The 24,747-nt window shown below is 44.1% G+C and overlaps 8 protein-coding genes across 9 annotated transcripts; 4 read left to right on the top strand and 4 right to left on the bottom strand.

Moving 5' to 3' along the window:
• Window positions 1–995: 995 nt before the first annotated feature.
• Window positions 996–1,631, bottom strand: LOC117146488 (transcription initiation factor IIA subunit 2-2). Its single transcript, XM_033312728.1, has 2 exons — window positions 1,442–1,631; window positions 996–1,381 (listed from the first exon to the last, which is right to left on the bottom strand). Exons 1-2 carry the CDS (start codon window positions 1,511–1,513, stop codon window positions 1,130–1,132), a joined length of 324 nt encoding a protein of 107 aa, XP_033168619.1. The 5' UTR covers window positions 1,514–1,631; the 3' UTR covers window positions 996–1,129.
• A 223-nt stretch (window positions 1,632–1,854) lies between these two features.
• LOC117146486 lies at window positions 1,855–2,600 on the top strand. The gene has a single exon (XM_033312726.1). It carries the CDS (start codon window positions 2,084–2,086, stop codon window positions 2,468–2,470), a length of 387 nt encoding a protein of 128 aa, XP_033168617.1. The 5' UTR covers window positions 1,855–2,083; the 3' UTR covers window positions 2,471–2,600.
• A 1,236-nt stretch (window positions 2,601–3,836) lies between these two features.
• LOC117146474 lies at window positions 3,837–17,506 on the bottom strand. Its single transcript, XM_033312713.1, has 6 exons — window positions 17,451–17,506; window positions 17,337–17,359; window positions 5,930–6,117; window positions 4,701–5,478; window positions 4,414–4,623; window positions 3,837–4,353 (listed from the first exon to the last, which is right to left on the bottom strand). The coding sequence occupies exons 3-6, from the start codon at window positions 5,930–5,932 to the stop codon at window positions 4,181–4,183; spliced, it is 1,164 nt and encodes a 387-aa protein (XP_033168604.1). The 5' UTR covers window positions 5,933–6,117; window positions 17,337–17,359; window positions 17,451–17,506; the 3' UTR covers window positions 3,837–4,180.
• On the bottom strand, window positions 10,050–12,830 carry LOC117146481 (integumentary mucin C.1). Its single transcript, XM_033312720.1, has 3 exons — window positions 12,236–12,830; window positions 11,865–12,148; window positions 10,050–10,394 (listed from the first exon to the last, which is right to left on the bottom strand). Exons 1-3 carry the CDS (start codon window positions 12,609–12,611, stop codon window positions 10,356–10,358), a joined length of 699 nt encoding a protein of 232 aa, XP_033168611.1. The 5' UTR covers window positions 12,612–12,830; the 3' UTR covers window positions 10,050–10,355.
• A 254-nt stretch (window positions 17,507–17,760) lies between the features above and the next one.
• On the top strand, window positions 17,761–19,609 carry LOC117146473 (mitochondrial tRNA-specific 2-thiouridylase 1). 2 transcript variants are annotated; one of them, XM_033312712.1, is made up of 3 exons: window positions 17,761–18,500; window positions 18,586–19,135; window positions 19,202–19,609. In XM_033312712.1, the coding sequence occupies exons 1-2, from the start codon at window positions 17,847–17,849 to the stop codon at window positions 19,099–19,101; spliced, it is 1,170 nt and encodes a 389-aa protein (XP_033168603.1). In that variant the 5' UTR covers window positions 17,761–17,846; the 3' UTR covers window positions 19,102–19,135; window positions 19,202–19,609. The 2 variants fall into 2 exon arrangements, with proteins under 2 accessions (XP_033168603.1, XP_033168602.1); XM_033312711.1 differs by lacking the exon at window positions 19,202–19,609 and having other exon boundaries at window positions 18,586–19,152.
• Window positions 19,610–19,709: 100 nt separating this feature from the next.
• LOC117146464 (cell division control protein 45 homolog) lies at window positions 19,710–21,881 on the bottom strand. Its single transcript, XM_033312698.1, has 2 exons — window positions 20,759–21,881; window positions 19,710–20,706 (listed from the first exon to the last, which is right to left on the bottom strand). The coding sequence occupies exons 1-2, from the start codon at window positions 21,667–21,669 to the stop codon at window positions 19,890–19,892; spliced, it is 1,728 nt and encodes a 575-aa protein (XP_033168589.1). The 5' UTR covers window positions 21,670–21,881; the 3' UTR covers window positions 19,710–19,889.
• Window positions 21,882–22,151: 270 nt separating this feature from the next.
• On the top strand, window positions 22,152–22,916 carry LOC117146484. Its single transcript, XM_033312724.1, has 2 exons — window positions 22,152–22,448; window positions 22,508–22,916. Exons 1-2 carry the CDS (start codon window positions 22,282–22,284, stop codon window positions 22,890–22,892), a joined length of 552 nt encoding a protein of 183 aa, XP_033168615.1. The 5' UTR covers window positions 22,152–22,281; the 3' UTR covers window positions 22,893–22,916.
• Window positions 22,917–22,939: 23 nt separating this feature from the next.
• Window positions 22,940–24,643, top strand: LOC117146472 (gamma-butyrobetaine dioxygenase). Its single transcript, XM_033312710.1, has 2 exons — window positions 22,940–23,546; window positions 23,937–24,643. Exons 1-2 carry the CDS (start codon window positions 22,963–22,965, stop codon window positions 24,568–24,570), a joined length of 1,218 nt encoding a protein of 405 aa, XP_033168601.1. The 5' UTR covers window positions 22,940–22,962; the 3' UTR covers window positions 24,571–24,643.
• Window positions 24,644–24,747: the final 104 nt, after the last annotated feature.

A 24,747-nucleotide genomic window follows, 5' to 3' on the forward strand; every position in this document is an offset into this window, starting at 1 on the left:
TAGCTGATTAAAACATCACAATACTTTTAAAACCACATCACACAATATTTAAATAAAATAGGCTTTTCTTGTTCAGCAGCTTTTAAGTAAAGTAAAGTAAAGTAAGGTAGGTAAAACAAAAGTCCTTCAAAGGCAAATCGGAAAAAAACATTCAATACATACAAAAGCCCCACCTATCGGCAAAATATCTGTTATACCCATCCATAAACTATGATCTAAATTGCGTAGATAAATGTCGGGTTTGATTCCGTGGTGACATAAATGTCTTATACGAATTCTTAGACCTTTGCGAACTAAAGAGGGAAATGCATGGGTCGACTTCAGGCTCATGAAATACTGGGATTTTGAATAGAAAAGTTCACAACCGCGTAAGTTTCTTTTAAGTTAATAGAACTTTCAAATCTGCTTAAGAACCAAATCTATACTGATGGCCTGGAACTGTTAAAAAGTATAATTGTGATAAATGAATTGATGATTTTCCTACCGAACTTGCGGTAATGGCACGCCCTACAGCATAATACCTAATAAACAACCTTCCAAAATGAGAGATAATGTCCGTATAGACAAATATGCTTGCTCCTGCTCTCCCTGACCACCAACAGAGGCACCTGCGCCCACTTGATTACCAGTGGTAGCAGTGCCGCAGAACCAGAAGCCCAGTTTTAGAGGCAACCTCCTCACCCTTCTCCATCAATAGGAAAACGGAGAAGACCTTCAGTGCGTGGACTGTAGTTCCGGCTTGGTGGGGGTCCTGGTCTCGTCTCAGTCTGAAAATTTGAGTCCGCAGATGCCGAGAGCAAGGATAATATTTTCCTGCTTCCTGACCGCCCTGCTTTTTTGTTCCATCGGCACGGAAAAGGATGCGGAAGTAATACGCCCACACTGGGAATGCCAGATGCCGTTGAATTTAAGCTGGCAAGAGTTCATCAAGATTTCGTATGCCATTAACTGGGTCATGGGTCGCCGCATTTGCGGTCGCGTCTCCGCATCTGAAAAGCCGGGATATTAAGTGCGAAGGTGGTCTGCGGCATGGCAACTTTTTTAATTACCAGCCTTTTCCCCACATAAGACCAAAGAATTAAAGACAAGGCTTCGGTTAGTTGCCAGCAACTTTCAGTGCGAGTGCTCTTTATTCATTTACATTGTCTTTTCCAAGACAGGCCACGACTTTGACCACATCGACCTTCATGGAATGCTGATCCTCGCGGAACTCCGCGTCCTTTAGGATCAGAGTCCACACATTGTCGCAGAATCTAAAGGTTTGCAGTCTTCCGGCCGTAAAGGTCATATTGCTCGTGCCATGCTCCTTAAGAGCTGATTTAAGGCTCTTGTCATATTTTTGTAAAACCAAATTAGCAATCTCCTGGGTTATATCGCCCCTCTGCAAAATACACGTGTGAAGGGCCTACATATATGTACATATGTACGTGTACCAACTCACCTTCATCATCTCATCCAAAGTCTCCTGGAGCGTGCTGCCCAACGTGATGGCCCTGTAATGTTGATAGTTCATCTCGGCTGAAGATTTGGGCTAGGAGCTTTGTGCACACGCGCTGTAGGATTTTTGTAAAGAATAACTTTAGCGCATGTCATTGACACTGACACTGACACCCCTGGCACACTGACATCGATTGCAAAGTATTATCGAACCACTAACAATCGGATTCAACTGTTCAAGAAGGAGTCATAACACCAAAGCATTTCGCTAGTGTTGCCCAAAAGCACTTGTAATGCCCCGGGGTATTCAAAACGGCCACCTAAGCCGCATAAAAAAGCAGATTTCGATGATTTATTTTATTCAGTTTATTCAATTCGTTTGCCACTAGATTTGCTAATGTGATGGCCCTAAATGCTTCTTTTTGTAGGTTAGATGGTGCGGTGGCAATTTACTTGAAGCACTTCCTCCACATTTCCAGATTTCAACACATAGAATGTTCGTTTAGTTAAATGTCGTATGCGGGGTAAATGGAAATTTGGAAACAAAGAAGGCGTTTCTCTTTCGAACACTCAGAATAAACGGTGCTGCTAGCTCCCCGAAATACTTGTGAATTAGAAACTTTGAATAATTACAAAAAGCTCCAACATGGATGAACTGGCTAACGAGTACTCCGGCAGCGAAGGGAGGAGTGGAGAGGCCTCCAAACTCGGACTCCTGGCCAGGGTGGACCGTCTGCTCCGGCGCTGGCTGCCTGGATACAGCTTCATCCGCGGCAGGCGTCTCTCGACATCGGAAACCTCGATCGTGCAAGGCACACAGGGGGTGCGTGGACGGCGTAAGCGGATGAATAACAAAGAGGAGGTATACTTGGACACCGGCATCGCAAAGTCGGAGTTCTGCGTCCACCTGGAGACCTTGCTGCGTAACAAGCTGCTCAAGAAGCAGCAGGAATTGGCCCTGGAGCATCAGGAGGGAAGACGCGAGATGGAGCTGGAGCAGGAACGGCAGCTTAACCAACTAGTCCAGCAGTAGGAAAGTCTACCTATTGAGTTATTTTTCACTTCAATTGTGTATATATATTTTTAATACCATCAATCATCAATCAATCGTGACGAGGCGCCTCATTAAAATTAATTAAAAATACTGACTGGCAATCATGAAAGCGCTTTCCCCAACAAAGGAAATCCCCAGGTAGCTTGTGGCATCAGGGAATCTTTTCGCTTTCATTTCCCAATACCTAATACCTATCAGTAGTCAACAGTGGAGTCGCATATAATTGCCAAGTTGATGGGGTGATGCACCGTTGCTACGGTTATTTTATATTTAATATTTTTATTTAATATCAGTTTGCTTTGATACGGCTTGGTTGGCGGACGTGCTTTTCGTCGGTCGAAAAAAGAGGGACTTTTGTCCCGCCAAATGCGGCACCTTTCTTACCAGTTTAGGCGACATAGTGACGCCTGCACTTTGAGTTCTCTTAATTTTAGATACTTTTTAGAATGCGCACGGGATCTTTCTATTTACCTATAGTTTTTTCCCCCTAGCGAGCCATCTGTTCGGTTCTGTCCAGTCAATCCCAGTGGTCCAATATTTTGAGCTGGTTGGCAATTGGGGATGTCAACAGAAGTGATATGAAAGCAACGTGCACTAAAACCCAATCCCCATTCCAGTAAGAGATATTGGCCAAGAGTATTTTAAATACATTTTATTATTCATAGGGATTTTCGATTCAAAATTTTGATTAAAATGGCAAATTTTTAATTTCTGTGAATTGTCCGTTTAATACTTAGAAAATGAGCATAAGCTTGATAATATATTGTTATGTTACGTTTTTATTACGACAGCAGCCGTAATTGAGCAATACTTCGTAAATCAATTTATTCGTTTTAGATGCTACGAAAAGAAAACAAGGAGGAAACGCAGGTGGGCAGCTAAAGGAACTTACGGATAGATTGACATATATATATATAAATATATATATATATAAAGGATGGGGTCAGTTGGATTTAAAAAACACATTTACAGAGGCGTCTTCAATGATATGTCTTGAAATATGTGTATTTGTGCTTCTAAGTTGGATAAGCCCAAGGATATAATAGATATGGTAAGTTATATTTATCGTACTAAGATTACTTTGATTTTTAAAGGTAAAGACTGCGATTTAAAATTGGAGTTAGTTAGTTTCCCTCAAAGATCGATGTAAAGTAAATCGTTTGTCGGTTAATTTGTTCTATTCGATTATTCAATAGTATATATATATGTATATATATTATATTATATTATATTATATTATTATATTATATATATATATATATATATATATATATATATGTATATATATTATATTATATTATATTATTATATTATATATATTATATATATATATATATATGTATGTTTGTATGTATGTATATATTTAATAACCTTTTCAATTTGATAAGCTGTGCGTCCACTCAATTAAAAGATTTAATTTGATAAGTTCTATTTAATTTGTTTGACCAGTAATTTGTTTACTGGTCAATCGCTTCCACCTCGACTAGCTATGGCTTAGTAGTTGAAAAAAGTTGATATGAAATAAACGACCGCTCTCTAATCTTTGCCGTTCGAACACCTGTATCGGTTCTTGTTATTCCAAGTCGGCAATCTCTGGATCGTGTTTTAATTTAAGCTATATATATATTATTCAAACTTTGGATTCCTCTCTCGACAATCAGCATGCACATAGGGCGAAGTCCGGTAGCCTCAATCGTAGCTTAGGGAAATGGCCGATTTCGGTGTGGGCAGCGGCGATGTGGTGTCCACATCCTCGTCGTCGTTCTCCTGCGAGTCCTCCGGTTCTCCCAATGCGTGGACAAACTCGTAGAAGTCAATGCGCCCGTCGCCGTCTACGTCCACCTCCTTAATCATGTCCTCAACTAGATGTGCGATGTGGGATTACGAAACAATACACTTGCAACGACGTTATGGGCACTTACTGTCCTCCTCGTCGAGATCCTCGCCCAGACACTGCAGCACGGCTCGCAAGTCAGAGGCTGTTATGTATCCCCGGTTGTGCTTGTCGAAGACGCGGAATGCGTCACGTAGTTCCCGCTCCTCCTGATCGGCGGAGGATAGACCTGACTTATCCTCGTACGTCATGTTTGACAGGATATCAACGAACTCCTCAAAACTGACGTTCCCGTCCCCTGAAAGTCATCGCATAATGAGGATTATCATTATAAATCATTATAAAATATAAAATGAACTCCCATCGAGCACTTACCGTCCACGTCGATCTCCTGCAACATCTCCTGCAGCTCTTCCACTCTGGCAAATTGTCCCAGTGACCGCATCACTGTGCCGAGCTCCTCTTTGGTTATGCAGCCATCGCCATCCTTGTCAAAGAGCCGGAAAGCCTCCCGGAATTCCCGCATTTGTCCCTTGGAGATGCAGCGGCGTTTATCCAGGGTCTCGCCGTCGATTAGGTTGGGTCCGTCGCCAATTCCCAGCTCCAAGTCCGAGGAGGCATAGCAAATTTGACGGGTTTTCGTCTTTCGTCTGCTGCGGACGCTCAAGGCGGTTAAGGCAGAAGGTCGACGTCCCTCCGGTTTCGAGGACTGTTCGCAGTCGTCGTAGTATTCTTCCTCCTCTTCCTCCTCCTCGCCATCTTCCTCCCACTCCCCCTCACCCTCCTCATCATAGTCGTAGTGGTCCAGCTCCGCCCCATGACGGTTTCTCTGAGCGTAGCTCACCCGCGTGCTCCTCCGCTGACCCACTTTAATGCCTTCGCAGGAGCTGGAGTCTGTGTCCGCATCCGCCTGCTCTGGATGCGAATTGGCAGCACTTCGTTGTGGTTGCTTGTCCGTCAATTTTTTCCGCGGCCTCTGACGGCACTGCTCTGTCGATGGTTGCTGTTCGCTGCTGAGGTGGTGGCCCTCGCCTCCTGGTTGCCCATCATCCTGCATCGCCTGGTTTTGAGTCTCCTGATCCTCACCTTCAGCGACTGCGGCTGACGCCTGCTCCTCGTCGGGTTCATCGCCACTCGCCGCCGCGTTTCTCGTCTAGAATTTCAAGCACACTTGTAGTGATCATAAATTGAGAAAACAATTATCCGCAACACCGCAAATTTAGGCAAAATGTATATGTATTATGTATTAATTATTAATCTCTCTATTTGTTTGCAAATGCCAAATAAGGCACTAAATAAGTAATTTAATTTCATTATTGCTTACACACAATTATACATATAACGAACCGAATTTACCGAATTTGCACCACAAACAGATTATTAATTATAAAAATTAATTGTACGCAACGTTTCCTAATTTGTTTATAGGGTATGCTAAATTTTTAGTACATATGTGAATTGGTTATTGAGGCCATAATGGATAAATGGATTTGCTGTTTATTTTTTGTTTGGTTTACTAAATCTTTAAATATACTAGTAAAATATTCATATCGTTCAAAGTTTGCTTAAAAAGGCAGTAGAATTTTCATCTCAACTCCACTCACCATTAGTTGGCGAAACTCGCGGGCAATTGTTGAACCAGTTAAAAATTTATTAACTGCCGTGAAAAGCCGTTTTCCTTCCAACGTGGCGGCCTTCCTCCCGCTTCAGGGGATTCAGGGGCGGAAAAGAATCCTCCTGACCGCTTTCGGTGTAAAGGATATGCAAATTCCCAATTCCAATCGATTAGTATCTGAAAAATAGAGCAGCACGCCACATGTTAATTAAGCAATAATTTTTAAAGCAATTCGCATATTGGACACGTTTGCAAATGTCAGCTGCATAGTGTCAAAGTGACCGACGCCACACAGAAACTGAAAATGTTAGTGAATTAATTTAATATATTCAATGACTTCATGTCATATCTGAGAAAACCTTTGTAGTTATCCTCTAGGACTTTGGATGCGAATAAGCAGAATAATACCAAGAAAATATGTTTAAGTAATTTACTCTTGCAATTGCTGTTCCCTCGTTGAATGCAAACTTAGCTCAGAGTCGTAGCTTAAATGTTTAATTGAGTAGGGACTGGACTGATTAAAGCAGTGCATTTCAAATACAACACCCTAAATGGCATAATCAGCGTTATAATCCATTTGATTGGCACACATTCATGTCACTTTTCGAGGCCAACAATGATGGCATAAAGCTGCTTGTATGCGTGGAATTCAAAAGTGCTCTATATTATGCTATTTACTATATGCTGTATATGCTGTATATAACATATATTCTTCTATGCGCCCTGTGTGGTAGTTTTCGATGCATCACATCCGTACCACACAAAATGCACTCGTATTTAAATTTAAATGGTGCAACGGCAAAGGAATTTTTTGAATTAAGCGACGGCGTTTAAGCAAAATGTAAATAAGTTCACCAGCTTGGTGGACAAAGAGGAAAAGCGGACAAGGCGCTTAATGGGCGGGTTGGGAAAAGGGGGAAATCCGATTATCACTGTGGCCAGAAGGACATTCCTCTTTGGAGTCATTTCGAGCTTCCCACGTTCGCTTTTAAATTCCATTTCGATGGCTGTGCGTTGGCAGTTTTTAAGCATTTTTTTTTTTTTCATTGCGGCGAAGCACAAATGGCCAATGGAAGGATGTGGTCACATGCGGGTGAAAACCGCAATAAAAATGGTCGAAAAGGAAGTGCCCAGACGAGCACAAGGACGCCCCAGGTGGCCATGGACATTTGACAGCACGCTTCCCGCAGACTCACTTTGGAATTAAAATCCCCTTTCTCTAAATTCTTCGCATTGCATACGTCCACACATTTAATTATAATTAACCAGTAACTTGTCCATTAAAATGCATTGTTGGCCCGGGGAACAATGGCGGGAAAACTGGGAAACTGGGAAAACTGCAATGAAACAGGGAAACCGAGAAAAGCCATCTGCATGCAAAGCGAGGAGCATCATCCCATCAGTCCGTTCCACGTCAGCGGTTTATCGTCCTAGGTGTCGTTCCAATTAGCTTACTTGCCGAAACAAGGCGATGGTGGAAAATCAGACGTACTGGTAACTGGTAAAACGGGCATTGTACAAATATTTTACATTTTTCAACGAAAACAGATATTTTAACTAGTACCCCACTTTGGGGGCATTTCTCGCAGTGTTTCATCTGGGTCTCTGTCTCTATTCCCTAACACCCATTCTCTGGCTGTTTCATTGCTCTGCAGTCGCGTGCAAAGTTTCTGACATGAAATAAATGAAGACCACTTTCCACCCCCGCCTGGCTCTCTAATTTACGCATTTTCCCTATATTCTCATATTGCTAGCATTTTGCCATCCGTCCAGGCGACAAATGCGTTCCTCTGCATAACTTATTCAATGCCTGCACGTTGGTCTTTGCTGGGAGAGTTTAAATTTTGAAGCCACAGACTCGATCATACACCGAAGAATCTTTCCACTGGCTAATCACATCGATTGGTCTCGAGCTGGAAAGTTTTCACGGTACAATCGTCATATGCCTTAAATGAAATAAAATTCGCATTACATTCCTTCAGCAACCATTATGACCAAACATTTGAGCACTTGTCCAAAGCGAAAACACAACCGCAAACAGTACTCTCCGCGTTTTATTGTTTAATTTAAATTGTTGACTGCGGAAAAGTGGGAGGCGCTTCTGGGAGGTGGGTGGCGCCTGATGGGTTTGTGGCATATGGGTGGCGCGGTGGACACGACAGCAGTAGCCGCGTGACCACAGAGAACGTAATAGGATAACAGCGCCCCCACGCAATCAATTAAAGAGTACAAGGCACGAAAAAGTAAATATGATTTTGCAGGATTCGAAACTCTCGCCCTGCAGCTTCGGTCTCTTTTCCCAAAAGTTCCAACGCTGCGTATGCGTTATGTTTGCATTCCAATGAGTGGGAGGGATGTTGGTTCTCCATGTGTATGCATGTTTTTTTCGTTCTTTTAAGCATGTAAAACGGTGGCAAGGGAAACACAATTCGTACATAAAAGCGGCAAGAAAAAAGTTTACGCATAAATCAAACAAAACACAACAAAACAAACGAATAAGGGTCCCTTCGTCCTTCGGGCCTTAATTTTCCTTTCTTTACTTCCCCTCCCTGATTTCGCCTGCACATAAATATTGGCAATAAAAAATTTAACAACGCCAACAAGACAAGCACAGACAACGCATTGTTTCAAAATCGTGGAGGCAGGCAAAGGCACTTTTGAATTGTTATCCTTGTATCAATTATTGCTCCATCGTTCCAGTCATTTCTCTATCGTTGATCTCCACTTACCGGGTTCGTGCCACAACGCACCAGCCCTCTTCGCCGCACTACTTTACCACTTTACTGCTGCCTCTTACATAATTCATGTGCCACCCCCTCCCACAGGCTGCTTGCCACATGTGCAGAAAGAGCAACTGAAGTGCCTTGAATGAATATGCATGATAATCAAGTGGCGCTGCACCCGCAGAGCTCTCTCTTCCACACTGGACACGCACCCGGTCGCTATTTCCTTCGTACAGGCCCTCGGTTCATTTACATTAAGTGAAGTGCGAAAAACATGGCATACTTTGCAGGGTCACTCTTACTGTGCCGAATATGCGAATGGTTCGTTAAAGCGCACCAGCTCCCGAAAGATATGATGCTCAAACACTTTAAAACATGTGTATATCAAAAGTCTGAATTCGGCTAAGACGCCTCTTCTAACGACTTCGCCTTGCATGTGGGCGTGTCTGGTTCTTTGTCGAGTTCGTTGGTCACAGAGAGCGAATCAAGAGCCAGCATTCAATGCCGTCTGTTTGTGACATTTGCATTCGACTTATAAGCCTTTTGACCAGATGAAACACCCCCACCGCCCCCTTCCAGCAGTTGGCTAAAAACTTGACCACGGCGGCAAAAGTCTTGGCCCGCAAACTTCCGGCCAAAAAAATGGGACAAAGTAAGAGCAGTGAAATGAAATACAATTGATTCAAGGCAGAACTTTCGGAATGCGCAAACAATTAGCTTCAAAGACGAAAGTTTAGGTCCAAAAAAGTTTGCCCCAGATGCTTGCTTGACTGCCATATCAGAAACTTGGGGTTTGTGGGTGTTTGTGGCTGCGGCAAATCGGAGGAACATAACGCGAAAATGAAGGCAGCGGAGAACTTCATCATTCCGTGGTCCCAGATTGAGAAGTGATTTTGAACAGCTTCCTCCCATTCATAAGCTTTCGTTTTAATTTAACTTTAACCATAAGCTTTAAATACGGGGAGCACCCAGCAACGATTTTCAAAATGTAAACTGTGGTTCAAAGATCACCTTCTAGTTGTAGCTTAAATGTAATGTGCAAAGGAACATCAAGATTTTGAATTAGGTGTGGACTTAAATTTATTTACAGAATTATAAATTCATTTACAGAAAGCACATATATTCCGTTATCAACCACGTGCAGTATACTTAGGACAAACAAAGCTATAAACTTTCAATAATGAAATAGTGATTCAAGGCGAAACATTAAACAAAAATAAATACATATGTTCTTAATACAACGTGCTTACGTGTTAATTTAACTTTAACCATAAGCTTTAAATACGGGGAGCACCCAGCAACGATTTTCAAAATGTGAACTGTGGTTCAAAAAACACTTTCTAGTTGTAGCTTAAATGTAATGTGCAAAGGAACATCAAGATTTTGAATTAGGTGTGGACTTAAATTTATTTCACAGAATTATAAATTCATTTACAGAAAGCACATATATTCCGTTATCAACCACGTGCAGTATACTTAGGACAAACAAAGCTATAAACTTTCTATAATGAAATAGTGATTCAAGCGAAACATTAAAAAAAAAATAAATGCATATGTTCTTAATGCAACGTGCAGATATGTTCAGAACAAATAAAACTATAAACATATATGGAAAAAATGTGTGTAAAGGCGAGTGTAAGATCAGTTGTTTGGATGTCGATGTTTTGGTTTGGTGCGGTTGTTAGACATAATTCATAGCAGATCTACAATTTTTGCCAACGTTTCAAGATTCTTTTGGGTGAACATGAAAAGACAAAACAACTTAAGTAAATATATTGGTTAATACAAATTAAAATTGAAAGCCATAAAGCTTGAATCGACTACCCGATGCCCCTTTACTGATCAACTTCTGGTTTGTTCAATGACACATTTCAAAAATGAACTGCTTAATTTTCGGTTAAATAATAGGGTATCGGGTAGAGATTTATGCACATCGAAGATTCCGAAGTGAGTGCCGAACTAGCAACGAAAATGCAACCGCTAGGAAATGGATATATGACTATTTAAGTGCTTATTTGATTTGATGATGCAACCAATGCACTATGGGCATTTGGCCTGTTTTTTTTACAGTAATGTGTTTTTCACAAGTATGCAAACATGAAGTATTTTAGTATTAATATGTTGGAAATAAGTTAAACTGTTATGTTATAGCCCGCAAAAGTTAATTTAACAGTGCACCGTTATAATAACAGCTGTTAAAATCAGCTGTTGCGAGCAAATACTTCGTGGCTGCATTGCGCGCAAAATTTAGTGTGAAGTGTAGTCTCTATGTGCGTTTTTTGAGAAATTTCATTTTTTAGGGAGCAATCTCGATTGCCAATGCTGCCCTGCTGGAAGTGTGGCGCAATCAAAAGGGTGTTCGTTAAAAGGAAAATGCTATAATAATAATAATAACGAATGTTTTCAGTCAATCTTTTGCGAAAGTGGAGAAAATGCAATCGAAAAATATATGAATTTTCGAAAGTTTACTCAAAGTGGTTAGAAGAACACCTAGTCCTGAAAGAAAAAGAGAATAATAAAAAGAAAAGGAAATTAGCTAGACGCCCGAAAACGTCATATTATTTTTAAAGTTTGAGTGGCCAAAGACAGAAAGCAGATGAACTCGTAGGGCGCAGAATCACAACGAACGTCTTTTGGTTCAAGCTGCAATGCTAGCTGCACGGAAGCGCGGCCTGCTGGATCTAGCAGCCATACTTAAAATTCTTTTGTTGAACCCAGCCAAGGTAAAAACCATTAGTAGCTTCGCAGATGTCTTTCACAGAGCAATGGATACTTCGGATCCTATAATATCATCAATAAATTTAAAGAGGCGCGTTCGAAAACATAAGTGACGATCTCTGACACCAGAAGTCATTCGAATGCTAACTTGCAAATATGAACCTGATAACGATTCTTCAGACTCTGCTGATTGTGAAGAGGAGACGACTATGAATTTTTTTACAATATTGAAATGGAAAATGAACTTTAGAAATATAAAATTAAAAAAAAAAAAAAAATTGTGGCGGAGTTGGTGGCACGCCCAATTTTCCAAAATATTCCTGGGGGCATGTGTAACACATAAACAAAAATTCGTCAAATATCTCCCGTAGTTTAGGAGTTATTAATTTTTGTAAAAAAAAAACAGGCCAAATGTTTAGCTATACTTATTATCGGTATTGGCTTTTTCGCCACTGTTCATATGGGCTATGATTAGAAAGAAACCTCTTTAGGGCCACAGGACTGCACGAGGTCCCGGATTTTCTCGCTGTACGGCGAGGACATCATAACATCATAGCAGACGAGATTTCTCCTGCCCTGGAAACTGTTTCGATTTGGCAAAAAAGGGTATCGCTTCTTCAAAAGCGATTCTTGCTTCGTGGGCTCAGATGGCTTTGTTGTAGTCTCAGCAGTAGTAGTAGTATGAGTAGTAGTAGTAGTAGTAGTATGAGTAGTAGTAGTAGTAGTAGTAGTAGTAGTAGTATGAGTAGTAGGAGTAGTAGGAGTAGGAGTAGGAGTAGGAGTAGGAGTAGGAGTAGGAGTAGGAGTAGGAGTAGGAGTAGGAGTAGGAGTAGGAGTAGGAGTAGGAGTTGGAGTAGGAGTAGGAGTAGGAGTAGGAGTAGGAGTAGCAGTAGTAGTAGTAGTAGGAGTATTAGGAGTAGTAGTAGTAGGAGTGACTGTAGTCGGTGGTTTCGTGATGTTCTCTGAACAAGGTTTTGTCACATCCCTTGACTCCTTCGGCTCGTCTTGTTTAGCCAGCTGTCCATAACTGATGTTCACCAATGAAATCTGGAGCGGAGCTTTTACATCAAACTTAAACCCGGCTGGCAGCCGCAAATTCGGCAGTGGTGCAGGATGCCTTAGAGGATCGGAATTAGAACTATCATTTTCGTTATCTTCGCTGGGGTTGCCCGTATTGAACAGTGAAAAGGTTCCATCTGGATTCAGCTTAAAAAAGATTCCGCTACTCATTTTCAAGCTAAAACAAAGAAGCGCAATTAAAGGAATAAAGCAAAAAATGAGTTAACAAACCAATAAAGAAAACATATACAGGACAGCACAAAATTCAACGTTAGTAAGCGAACTAGACTTCACGAGTTAACACAAATGATAAAGTCGAAATATTTAAATACAAATACATATATATATATTTACGGCAGAAAACCAGCAATAATTTCTGGAGACTCCCTGCCATTCTTCAACCATTCTTACAATTGGATATTGCCTAAGGATATTGCCTACAACACAGTATGTTGGAGGGAGAGCCTGGTACTTTGCCACCCAACTAACCACCCACGTTTATTTTTGACCGGAGCCGACATTGAGACTACTTTAAACTATCTGTCACAGCTGCGCGTCCATTATTCATGCCAACAGGTGAGCGGGTGGCCCAACATGTCAAGTGGACATTCCTTATGCATGTAAATCTCCAAATCCCCAAGAACAGTCACTTGGCGTGGCCTTTTGCTCTCCCCGTCGTCCGTGCGTAATTCTACTCCACTTCACTCCACTCATAAATTATAAACAAGGAATTCCCATTTCCACGCCAAGTGGCTGACAACTTGTGACTCGACTCCGGATGAGTGACTGACTGACTGATGAGCAGCCCGAGCGGCAGAACACCTGACAGCATTGTGGGGCGAAAATTGGCGGCGGAAAACGGGCCATTAGGAGCCCATTGACATCCAGCTTCCACTCCCACTCCCAGTTCCACTTTCACATCATCAACTTCAACATAAGCGAGGACGGGCCAACTAATTTGTGCTCGCCCCAAAGTCAACAAGGATGCGAAGGAGAAGGAAGGTATATTGGATGGGCAAACATTGTGGCTGAAAACTCGACCCTTATGTGTGTGCGCGTGATTTCGGGCTTCAACTGGGATGTTTTGTACTTGGATGATGCTCCTCGATAGGAACAGCACTTTATGCCATCCAATAAATAACCGGTTCTCCGACCCCAAATAGACGATTGTGCATAGCGATAAAAGCAAGGTTGGCAAAGGGAAGAAAGCCCTAATCTTTAAACTGAAAGGAGTGGCGAAGAAACTTCACAACTTATAGTTGCCTAACTGGGGAGCTCACTAGTAGTTGCTAGTGAGCGAAGTTCGTTTAGGCAGGTTAAAGTAGCGATTGCATATTGCAAATGTTGACTTCCCTTGGATGAACGAGACTTCGACATGGCAATCCGAGAATTAAATAAAATCTCAGCATTTCCCCCCTATACTTTTCCCTCTTTTTTGGGGTAACCACTTGGATTATAGTTGGCCGAAAAAATGATTTATGTGTGTGTTCTTCTGCTTTTCCTCTGCCGCTTGTGCTTTTCTTTGTCGCCGTCGGTTATTGTTGCCAGTTGCCCAGACAATGCAGTCCCCAAAAGGACATCATGAAACATGGTGAGACCTTGTGGGGAGTGGGTGGTTGGTTGGGTGGTCGGGTGACACGAATGAGGACAAGCAAGGCCACCGTCAAACGCCCCTTATGGAATACTTGTCATTGTGGTGCAAAAAAAAAGTGGTGCACTTTTCAGGGCCCTCACTCGGAAGCCGCTCACCTGAACGCCGGGCAGGAAATGGGTAACAGCTTATTGCATAACCCACAAGTAGGCCAACGTTGCCTGGGCGGGATTAGGCCAACCCACAGAGACATAGATGCCGAGAAGCCAGCACATCACTGAGCCGGCCATATCGTGCACAAAACACACTGCTTAGATCAGTCTTTAAATCTAAGCTACTAAAAACCCTGTGCTGCTTTGTCACGGAATAGAAGTAGTCTTGAAAAGATTCCAGAGGTTTAATTGCCCTCAAGACCTTCTCTTCACTGCAATGTACACTTATACTGCGCGTCACCAGGTTAGCGCCCCTTGAGAAACAATCTTTGATGTGAGATATTTAGAAAACTGTTTAAGCGAGAGCTTTGGAAAGTTGTCTCCCTTAAAAGTTGAACAATTCTATAAATGAGACACTTTTATTTAAATAAAAAAAGAAAAACAATCCACAAATGGGTAAATCAAAATTGGATCATCAGGATAGCGACCCCTACGATAGAAAAAACTAGATAATTAACACTTAAATATTTTAATTTGAATATTTTTAAAGGAAATTAATGATAAGTTGATCCTCCTTTGTTTACACGGACTTCACACATCATATAATCATATATTTTTTGTAGGTAATCCAAAGTAATCGTGGACCAACGGAGTTTTATTCCGGTGATCCATTCCTCTTGAGTGGCATATTGTTTACCACCTTCGTATACCTTCCCAGCCAACCATCCCCACACGTATTACGGTTTTGGGAGTATGGTGACCATTCCAGAACTTTTCAAACCACCAATTTTTTTTTTTTTGCCCACGTCCAGTTTTTGAGATATGAATTTTCGAAAAAGTTCGAAAATGTTCGAAAATCAAAAAGGTGACTTTTTAAATTTTTTTTAAGTCGCAATAACATTGTTTGTCCACGTTTGCCCACCCATTAGAATTTTGAAAAAATGTATACTTCAGAAAATATAAGACATTCAAGTTTACCTCGGTCTACTCAGAGAATAAAGCGTTTGACCATCTACTAAAACGAAATATTATCAATAAAAAATTTGTTTTTTTCGTTTGCCCATCCTTCCTAGAAAATTAGAAGGGGAAAATACCTTCAATCTTCGCCATCCCTTGCCTGGCATTTTTCATCCCAACCTGCTTGATAAGGAAAACGGAGAGGCGGCGATAAGTGCGGGGCGGGGCAGCAAGACGAACGCCATGAGCTCCCCTACTACATAGGAAACTTTCTCGCACCAACAGATTTTCGCAAACTGCAAATTTTTCCACTTTGCTGCCTTGCGATTCAGTCAAGTAAAATATGCCATATATTCCATATACGTATGTGTGTGTGCACTTTTAGCGCATATGTGTGTATCGCCCGCACACACACGCAAACGCACGTACGCAACTGGGTTGACAAGTTGAAACATTCATTAAATGAAAATTATATTTTATGATTCAAATTGCATTTCCAAGGCATCCTGCACTTGCGTGTGTGTGTGTACGTGTATTGCCCTACACTTAGAAAAAACTGTTGCTAAGCCATTTTGATCGAATCGGTCCCCCCACACGACAAATGTAACTAAACGCATCCAATTGAAATATCCTTACCATCACAAAAGAATCTTCAGGATCGTGCTTAAATGGCTAAGCAGATTCCCAAGGCTAATTTTTCACTGATATATATCATATGTACATATGTATGTTTTCATCTATTTTAATGTACTTGACACAAAGGTATTTATGTGCATATGTATGCATGTGTTTTGTTCCCAGTACCAACTATCTTAAGGATGCAGGTTCTGAACTCCAAGTTTGGTAACCAAATGAATTCTCTTCCGTCTTCTTCATATTAAAGTAAATCATCAGGGGACACTGCCGTAAGGAAAACCCAAAAATCATGTCTCCTGGGTGTTTCGCCCTTTTTAAGGAGTGGTGCAAAGGAAATTTGGGTTTCCGCCGTACTTTACAATCCCTTTTTCGCTCATTTTTCCTTTCAGCCTATGTGGCTGAATTTGGCGAAAGTGCTGCTGTTGTTCTCAGCGCAACAAGCCAATGCGGTGGCTGGAGGAAGAAAATGATAAAAGCGGGAAAAGTCGAAAGAGGGCTTTGGAAAACGAAATGGTAATTGAAAAACCTTTTCAAGCTGCTAGATTTGAAGTGTGTGGTCGTCGTTTTGCGGAACGTTGCTGGACGGATTTTAAATTTAGCGCAATTAGTCGGACGTGCAGCAATTTCAGGAAAACCCACGAAAGCTGCCTCTGACTTGTTTAAATATATTCATTTAACTTTTTCTTTACGTCGTCCTAGTGACTTTCGTCCAGCGAAACTAGTTAGCCATTTCCGTTGTCTGCGAGTTTCCATCTCGCCACTTCTTTAATTACTTCCCTTGGCATGCAATTGCATCCACCCACCGGCCCACTTAATCGCCTAACTTCGGCGTCAACATGGCCGTGCTTCACTCCAAATTACATAGGGCCTGACAAATTGCTCAGTTTTCCTTGTTTTCCTGGTTCTCTCGGTTCAAAAAGTGTGCTACACCATTCGACAGATTGACAGCCACGTGGCAGCAGAGGAAGCGAGGTTGTGCAGGTCAAAGGGTATACAATCTAAAATCCAGAGACTCCTGCATTCCGAGATAGGCGCGTGCATTAAAAGGTTTTTAGCAAAATTAGGTTTAGGAAATAATAAGGTATGTGCCCATAATGCAACAGAAAGGCTAAGTTTCGCTAAGTGATCCAGCAATGTGTTCGATCGCAGCAATCGAAGCACTGGTTTGGTTATGTATTTAGTATTGTTATATGTATTTGTTTCCCGCGAAATTCTCCGAAAATGCAGCGGGCCCATTCGCCACGAAAGGAGCGACGGATGAAGAACGGGTGAGGGGGAAAGTTTCTTCACGAACCGCAGGTGCCGTTAAGTCGGCGGCATCATGGCGGAATTCGCATTCTGATTAAGCACGAAAGGAGACGGAAAAATAACGGATAAGGGGTGTTTTCCCCCCTGCAATCAGAAATAACTCCTCACACACACACACGAACACTAATAAACGAATAAAAAAAAAACACACGCACATTCACTCCAAAAAAAATGGAGTTTCTGTTGTTTCCCATTTCTAAAGTTTGGTGAGGAAATATTACGGATGAAATTATGGTTACATTTCGAACCCACCTTTACTCGAAGGAATGGAGATCCTGTTGTTTCCCAGTTCGAAAGTTTGGCGAGGAAAGATAACGAATAAAATTACGAACGCACCTTTACTTGAAAAAAAAAAGGATTTCTTACGAGACGGAGGCCGAAATCTTTACTAACGGAATAAACAGTTGCCGCTAAATCGACCAACTGAATGTAAAAACGGGACAACTGGGGTTTAGTGAGGCCACCGATGCGATACTTTGCGCGCCATTTTATACCCAAAATAAATACCAAAAATAACGAGGAAAGATAACGGTTGAAATTACGAACGCACCTTCACTCGAAAAAAATGGCGTTTACGCTGTTTCCTTTTTTACGTGAGGGAGGGCCATTTTATACCAAAAATAAATACCGAAAACGAACGGAAAGCGCAGCGGCCTTACCAAAAGCACATCAGCTGTTTCTGCCGCATAAACATAAACAGCTGTTCGTTCGTCTAACGTGCGCCACATAACTTTGAAATTATTGTTTTGCCAACGCCGCCCAATGATCCGCAACGTAGTGGTGGGCGTGTCGGGCGGCGTCGACAGCGCCGTCTCTGCCCACCTGCTGGCGGAGCGAGGATTCAAGGTGCTGGGTGTGTTTATGCGCAACTGGGATGAGGCGGACGAAGTGGGTCGCTGCAGTGGGGAGGCGGATCTGAAGGACGCCGAGTGGGCGTGCCGGCAGCTGGGCGTGGAGCTGCGCCAGGTGAACTATGTGCGCGAGTACTGGACGGCGGTGTTCAGCCAGTTCCTGGACGATTACCAACTGGGCTTGACACCAAATCCGGACATCCTGTGCAATCGCCACATTAAGTTTGACCTCTTTCACAAGCACGCCTTGGAAAATCTCGGCTACGACGCCGTGGCCACGGGTCACTACGCCCGCAATAGTCTGGGCAACTACCTAGAGGGGATTGCCTCAAACAACGACGCCCGCTTGCTAATACCCGCCGATACGTTCAAGGACCAGACATTCTTTCTGGCAGGTATTCCGCGAAAGGCTCTGCAACGCACGATGTTCCCTTTGGGAGACTTCCAGAAGAGCCAGGTCAAGGACTTGGCCAAGAAGATTGGCCTCCAGCGACTGGCCAAAAAGAAGGAAAGCACTGGCATTTGTTTCGTTGGCAAACGCAACTTCAAGGACTTCATACAGGAGGTAAAGCACTTGCCGCGATTGAACAAGACATGGCAATTCCCTTGATTTCACCACGGACTCAAACTTGGTTCCCCTCCACTTGCAGTACATCACTTCCAAACACGGTCCCTTTCTAGACATCGACAGTGGAGCCGTGGTCGGCCACCACGAGGGCATCCATCAATGGACTGTGGGCCAGCGGTGCCGTCTGAGTTCATTCCTTCAGCCCTATTTTGTGGCCAGGAAAGAGGCCGCCAGCAATACCATCTATGTGGCATCTGGCCACAATCATCCCGCCCTTCTCAGCACCCACATAGACGTCGATCCGCCCAACTGGCTGTGTTCCAAGTCCCAAAAGATTCTTTCGGACACTGGCAGCTTAAGGTGTCGCTTTCGCTTCCAGCACACCAAACCATTAGTGGACTGTCGGCTGAGCATCTCTCCCAGTAACACCTTTCTTGTCGAATTGGACGCTCCTTTAAGAGCTATTACACCAGGACAATATGCCGTGTTTTATGACGACACAGCTTGTTTGGGTTCGGCCCGCATCCTCAGCGCTAATCCCATAAAGAAAACAAACGCACAGACGCAGCAAGCTCAAGCCGCAAATCTGGTTAGCTGATGATGTTTCCTCTTGGCCAGAAAATAAACCAAATGTAAGAATTCAGTCCAACTGGCAACAATTTTTTTTTTAAACGAAATTATTTTATTTAATTGACTAGCGTACTATTACCCTTCTTGGACAACTTAATCTAATCGGTATCAATTTTATTTGTCTGGTCAATCACTCTTCCTTTAAGTGAGACAGAATGGCAACTAACTATGCGCTTTGTGAAGGTGACGTTTGCACATTTGTCAGCATTAATGCAGATGTTCCACAACTCTGTCCAATTCTGGAATGCGTCCAATTAATCTTGCAGTGCGTCTGAGGCCTCGATAATGCTGTTCTTTTTGTCAGTACCGCTGTGTCGTCAGCATATGTGCCAATCAGCACATCTTTACGATCTAATCCAGTGACTGCTGTCTGGGTGGGCATGTCCGCGGAGGAGATGGAGTATAGAGTAGGGCCTACAGCACTTCCTTGAGGTACTCCAGCATGCCAACATGGCATGTATAATAGATTTTTATAAATTTAGACGCCGAGTAAATGTTAGACGTGAATCGACACTTTTAATTCCATGGTAAACACTTTAATTTAAATTTATTATTCTAGGTCAAATTTACAATTAGTTTTTGAAAAAGGACATTTAATTTGTATTTTGTGGTCCTAAGCGCAATGATAAAGTTATTAACACACAATCGTACATAAATAGGGTTTGGTAAAATCTTAAACTAAGTATAAAACTAGCTTCGCACATAATATGATTGAGCAGGGATGTCGGTAGCAGGTAGAATAAAAGGCGGCGTGTATCAGGCTAAGAGCACCGTGAGGGAGTCCAGAAAGCGGGTAAGGTCGCTCTGTCGCAGCTGCACCACCGCTGGCTCGAAAAAGTCCTGCAATAGAGCAACCCCACTCTTTTGCGCCGCCTGCTCGAAGGCCTTGCCAAAGAAGTTTCGCGGAGAATCTTCCCTCACCGGGACAATGCCTACCAGCAAGCACATGCCTTCCGAAGCGTTCAGGGGACAACTTGCGATCAGCGGCAAGTCCGGAGCCTGCCTGGCTCTACTCGTGGCCACATGTCCACGCAAAAGAAAGCGAGCCAGCAGTCCAAGGGCATAGGGGTATGAGAAGAACGCGTGTTCCTCCTGCAGAACGTAGTAGAAAAAGGAGCCTGCTGAATGAACTTGGCGTGCCTCCAAGCTGCTCTGCACCTGCCGAAAGACAGCAGCATGTAAAAGCTTGGCCTGGTCGATGCCTGCAGACAGCAGCTGCTTGTGCTGACGACTCAAAGCATCCGAGGCCTCCAGAAAGCAATCCTCTGGAGTCTTGTGCTTCTTCACGGACTCCATGATGGCGAGCAGGGCATAAACGTAGTCCGCCGCAGCATATCTGCTGCGGTAGCCGTAGCTCAGCGTAAAGGTGCCGTAAACTATGTCCGCTATGTCGTACTTCTCCGCCAGGCGCTCCACCATCGAGAAGAACTCCTTGCGCAACACCAAATCCATGGCTCCGTACGTTTGGCGGGCGTGCACCAAGGGCAGTCCCATCTCGAGCAGCAGCTCGTGTAATCTCTTTTCTCCGCGCAGTGTCCACAGCTTCAGCTGGCATGAGGAGTAGCGGGAATACCTACGATTATACTACATGATTAAATGGCATAGAATACACTGTCAATGCTCACCTCATGGATTCCGTGACGGGCCAGTGGCGGTACAAGACCAGATGCAAATCATTCTCGAAGGTTATCTTGGAGGCACTCATCGTGTTCTGATCGTTCGTTTTGTTCGTCAGTCGGGACACATGCGACTGGATTTCCTCCAGCTCCAAAGTGTACGCTCCACTCTCGATCTTGCCCAGCAGCAGCTGCTCCGTGATGCCCACAATGGCCCACCAGAGTAGGTCCATGTTGTCTTTTGAGAGCTTCCAGGCCAACTCAAAAACCATCAAAGCAGCGGATCTGCCGTAGTAGCTGAACTGCGTGTACTCGAACATAATCCTGTCGCGCTCAGACTCCCACTGTCGGCGGGCTCGCTGCTTCAGGATGCGCTGCTCGTGCCGCTCCAGGCGACTTAGCTTACGGCTCCTTGGCGCCTGATCCTCCTGGTCCGATTCCCCGGCACCACTGTCGTCGTGCTGCTGTTCCGGGTCAGAGGACTCGTCCTCATCCTCGTCTTCCCCTTCGGAGTCATAGAAAATGGTCTCGAACGCTGGAATATTCTCCTCCAATGAGGCATCCCCCAAGATACACACCTGCCGATCGCTGTAGATGTTACACACATCCAACGGGCGATGTGAGTCGCAGATAAAGAAGGTTACCTCGTCCGCCGGCTGCAGGAGCTCCACAATATCCACGCAGCCGCCGCAGTTCACCAACACCACGTACTTAACGTCGCCCTGGTGCTCTTCATAGGCCCGCTTCAGACCCGTAACGCCCATTATGGGCACCACGGTGTACAGCATGTGATCGTACTTGAACAAGGCCTGCAGGATGCGACTGGCGCAGATGGCATCGATGTCGTAGTTGACCACGATCAAGATCCGCTTGCCAACCAGCTGTCGGTAAAAGTCGTTGCGCAGATCCTGGACAAACATGGCGAACACTTCTGGCGGGAGTCCCAATCGCCTGTTCGAATCTGTCTACGTCTAGACACTACGGTCTCTTTCCAATCGCTTACGAAACAAAGTAGAATTCTACATGAGCGCAGTGCGTTGCATTTTGAGGGTTTCCCTGCGGCTTGCGCTATTTTCCAGCTTCCCACTGCCGCTGTACTCTCCACTTCTGGCAATTGCAATTTGGGAATCAAAAACGCGGGAAACAGCTGGCTTAGCCAGTGTAACCAGTGCGAAAAAAGATTGACGCGGTAATACTATCGTTGCTGGGCTTCTAGCAGGCGTCCGACATTCGATTTTGGACCTCGTTCGAACAGAATACTCTGCGAATTCCCAAAACTTTTGAGCTGCATAAAACCGAAATTATAATCATATTTCTGAATTTTCAGAGTTCTTGGCAGTTGCTGCTATTGCAGTAGGAACAATGTTTGGTATTGTCGTGACAGTACTAAATATTTCAATGGTAGTAGTTCGAGTGCAACTTATTTTGGCGCTCCAGATACGGTCACACCGCGACGCCCATGTGTTTTGAATTGCCACAAAAGCGAAAGAATCTTTAAATCCACCGGCTTTGTTTGACAAAATCCGAAGACTATGAGCAAGGACAACAAGATGAAGCACCTGACCCAGCTGGGCATCTCCTCACGCATGAACTTCCTGTTCCAGGCCTCGAATTTAATGGCAGTAGGCAATCAACCCAAACTGGCCGCCTACTATGGCAAACTCTGCCGCAATGTGGGCAACAAGGCTGTCATGCACATGTAAGTGGCTTCTCCAGTGGAGTATGGGCAAATAATTCATGGCGTCAACTGGTTTCAAGGGCCCCGGCCTTGAAGCGTTCCCTGTGCAGGCGCTGTTTCCTTCCCCTGATACCCGGAGTGAATACGGAGCTGCATGTGGCCGAAGGAGCCCAGGATGCCAAGACTGCTGCTCATGCTCCCTCGAACGGTGCAGCCAAAACGAAGAAAAAGCGCCATCGCAGGCAGCGCAAGAAGCCCCAAAGCCAGAACACAGGGAACACCAACCAGGAGGAATCCGAGGTCCAAATCCAAGAAAGTACTGAACAGCTCTCTCTGTTCTTAGAGTGCTCACTCTGCTGCGGCCGGCGAAGCTTTGCGGCGAACAGTCAAAGAGACTGTTGGTTGGAGCAGCCGCAATCCATGGTGCAAGTGGTCTCGTTCCCCAAAGAGAAAGACCAGCGATAAGCTGAAGCTTTGCTTATCAGCCAGCCTGCCTGTTGTGCTATCGCCTGATTGCTCGGCAGTTGAGCCTGGAATGCTGAGCTGTAGGCAACTTATTTCTCGGCTGGCCCTTCTTCGGCAGGCGAGCACATTTGCTTGTGTGCGAGCTCCCGACTATGTGGAAGTCCAGGAGGAGCAGGGCAATCTCCTGAAGTACCCGCAAGTTTGGCTTAGGGACAACTGTCAATGTGCCGAGTGTTTCCACGTCGCCACAAGAGCAAGAAAAAGTCACTGGGAGCGTGGCCCGCAAAATGTACCAGTGTCCCAAGTGGGTTACAACCAGGAGACGAAACAGTTGGAGATCGTCTGGCAGGACAAGCACAGGAGCAATTTTGATCTGGGTTGGCTGAGGGAAAGGGACTTTGGAGAGGCTGGCAGAAAGCGTTACTTGGAGGAGATCTACAAGCCGCCCGCTCAACTCTGGGGAAAAACGGAGTTCGAGGATGTGAGAAGAGAATTTCAATACGAGGACGTGCTGGAGCAAGATGCAGCCCTGAGAGATTGGCTTGAGGCACTGGCAGTCCAAGGATTCGCCATTCTAAAAGGAGCTCCCAACGACATAAATGTGGCCAAGAAGTTGGCCAAACGGATTGGCTACATAAAACGCACCACCTACGGGTAAATATAAACCAATAGATGACATACTCCATCGTACAGTACCAGAGTCATAAAACTCACATTTGCCGAGAGCTGTATTATCTATCAGTCCACTAAATATTATCACTATCGGTTGATTGTTACAGCCAGAATCAGGCAATATTCGATTGTGTTTTGGTTTTCAACCAGGTGTCCATTTGTACTCATGATAAAGATTTGAAGATAGTGTTCAAAGCTGGAAAAGAATCTCTCTAGAGCCATAAGAGGAGAACCTCTTTAGTTTATTTGATTACCACTAACTCACACTAGATACTCATACAGAATATGTTAGCCACATAAATTAGAGGGAAAACACTATAGTTGCATTACTCAAGTTCAGCTTCAAATTATTTGCTTTCCCGCCTCCCCTAGCGACGTTTTCGAGGTTAAATCCAAACCAAATGCGGGCAACTACGCCTATCTAATGACTCCCTTGCCGCTTCACACCGACATGCCATACTACGAATACAAGGCGGGCATCAACATCCTGCACACCCTCGTTCAGTCGGAGTCAAAGGGTGGAGCAAATACCCTGACAGATGGCTTCAACGTGGCCTCCCAGTTGCAAAAACTGCATCCGGAGGACTTCGAGGTGCTCAAGTCGGTGCCCGTGAATTGGTTTGATATCGGACACGACGGCGACGACTCCAAGCCCTTCCACAGTCTCTGGAGAGCGCCAGTGATTTGTTTGGATGTGGATGGCCGATTCGCGAGGATCAACCAGAACACCACCAAGCGGGACAGCCGGTTCTCCGTTTCCCTGGCGCAGGCCGTGTCCTGGTACAAGGCCTACGATAAGTTCCTTGAGATCGCCCAGTCCGAGGCGGTGGAGTTCAAGACCCAAGCCGGCGATGTGTTTGTCTTTAACAACCTGCGAATGTTGCACGGAAGAACGGCTTACGAGGATGCGCCGGGCAACAAGCGTCATTTGGTGGGCGCCTACGTCGACTGGGACATTATTTACTCCAAGCTGCGAACCCTGAAGTTCCCAAATGCCAAGGATTGACTGAGGGAATGTTGGGAGATTCAGTTGAAATGTATCTATGAATACTAATTAAATGGTTGTGTTTTTTTTACAATTACACATGCGTGTTCACATCGAATACATTTTGGGAGGTTGAGGTTACTGTGTCCCAATTTGCAAATGAATTTCACTTGAAACGAGTTTGAATCTTACGATGAA

Source organism: Drosophila mauritiana, chromosome X, assembly GCF_004382145.1.
Source record: "Drosophila mauritiana strain mau12 chromosome X, ASM438214v1, whole genome shotgun sequence".
Taxonomy (NCBI): domain Eukaryota; kingdom Metazoa; phylum Arthropoda; class Insecta; order Diptera; family Drosophilidae; genus Drosophila; species Drosophila mauritiana.

Excerpts from the sequence above, each read along its gene's own strand:
- LOC117146481 (XM_033312720.1), bottom strand. The coding sequence starts at position 12,611 with ATGAGTAGCGGAATCTTTTTTAAGCTGAATCCAGATGGAACCTTTTCA. Across the intron at positions 12,149-12,235 it reads TACTCCTACTCCTACTCCTA|CTACTCCTACTACTCCTACT; the intron begins CTCCAACTCCTA and ends CTACTCCTACTC. Across the intron at positions 10,395-11,864 it reads AGTCCTGTGGCCCTAAAGAG|AATCTTGAAACGTTGGCAAA; the intron begins GTTTCTTTCTAA and ends TTCACCCAAAAG.
- LOC117146473 (XM_033312712.1), top strand. The coding sequence starts at position 17,847 with ATGATCCGCAACGTAGTGGTGGGCGTGTCGGGCGGCGTCGACAGCGCC. Across the intron at positions 18,501-18,585 it reads TCAAGGACTTCATACAGGAG|TACATCACTTCCAAACACGG; the intron begins GTAAAGCACTTG and ends CTCCACTTGCAG.
- LOC117146472 (XM_033312710.1), top strand. The coding sequence starts at position 22,963 with ATGCTGAGCTGTAGGCAACTTATTTCTCGGCTGGCCCTTCTTCGGCAG. Across the intron at positions 23,547-23,936 it reads ATAAAACGCACCACCTACGG|CGACGTTTTCGAGGTTAAAT; the intron begins GTAAATATAAAC and ends CGCCTCCCCTAG.
- LOC117146474 (XM_033312713.1), bottom strand. Across the intron at positions 4,624-4,700 it reads GCAGGAGATCGACGTGGACG|GGGACGGGAACGTCAGTTTT; the intron begins GTAAGTGCTCGA and ends GATGACTTTCAG. Across the intron at positions 4,354-4,413 it reads GGATCTCGACGAGGAGGACA|TTGAGGACATGATTAAGGAG; the intron begins GTAAGTGCCCAT and ends TCGCACATCTAG.
- LOC117146464 (XM_033312698.1), bottom strand. The coding sequence starts at position 21,669 with ATGTTTGTCCAGGATCTGCGCAACGACTTTTACCGACAGCTGGTTGGC. Across the intron at positions 20,707-20,758 it reads CCCGTCACGGAATCCATGAG|GTATTCCCGCTACTCCTCAT; the intron begins GTGAGCATTGAC and ends GTATAATCGTAG.
- LOC117146488 (XM_033312728.1), bottom strand. The coding sequence starts at position 1,513 with ATGAACTATCAACATTACAGGGCCATCACGTTGGGCAGCACGCTCCAG. Across the intron at positions 1,382-1,441 it reads CTTTGGATGAGATGATGAAG|AGGGGCGATATAACCCAGGA; the intron begins GTGAGTTGGTAC and ends TGTATTTTGCAG.
- LOC117146484 (XM_033312724.1), top strand. The coding sequence starts at position 22,282 with ATGAGCAAGGACAACAAGATGAAGCACCTGACCCAGCTGGGCATCTCC. Across the intron at positions 22,449-22,507 it reads AACAAGGCTGTCATGCACAT|GGCCCCGGCCTTGAAGCGTT; the intron begins GTAAGTGGCTTC and ends ACTGGTTTCAAG.
- LOC117146486 (XM_033312726.1), top strand. The coding sequence starts at position 2,084 with ATGGATGAACTGGCTAACGAGTACTCCGGCAGCGAAGGGAGGAGTGGA.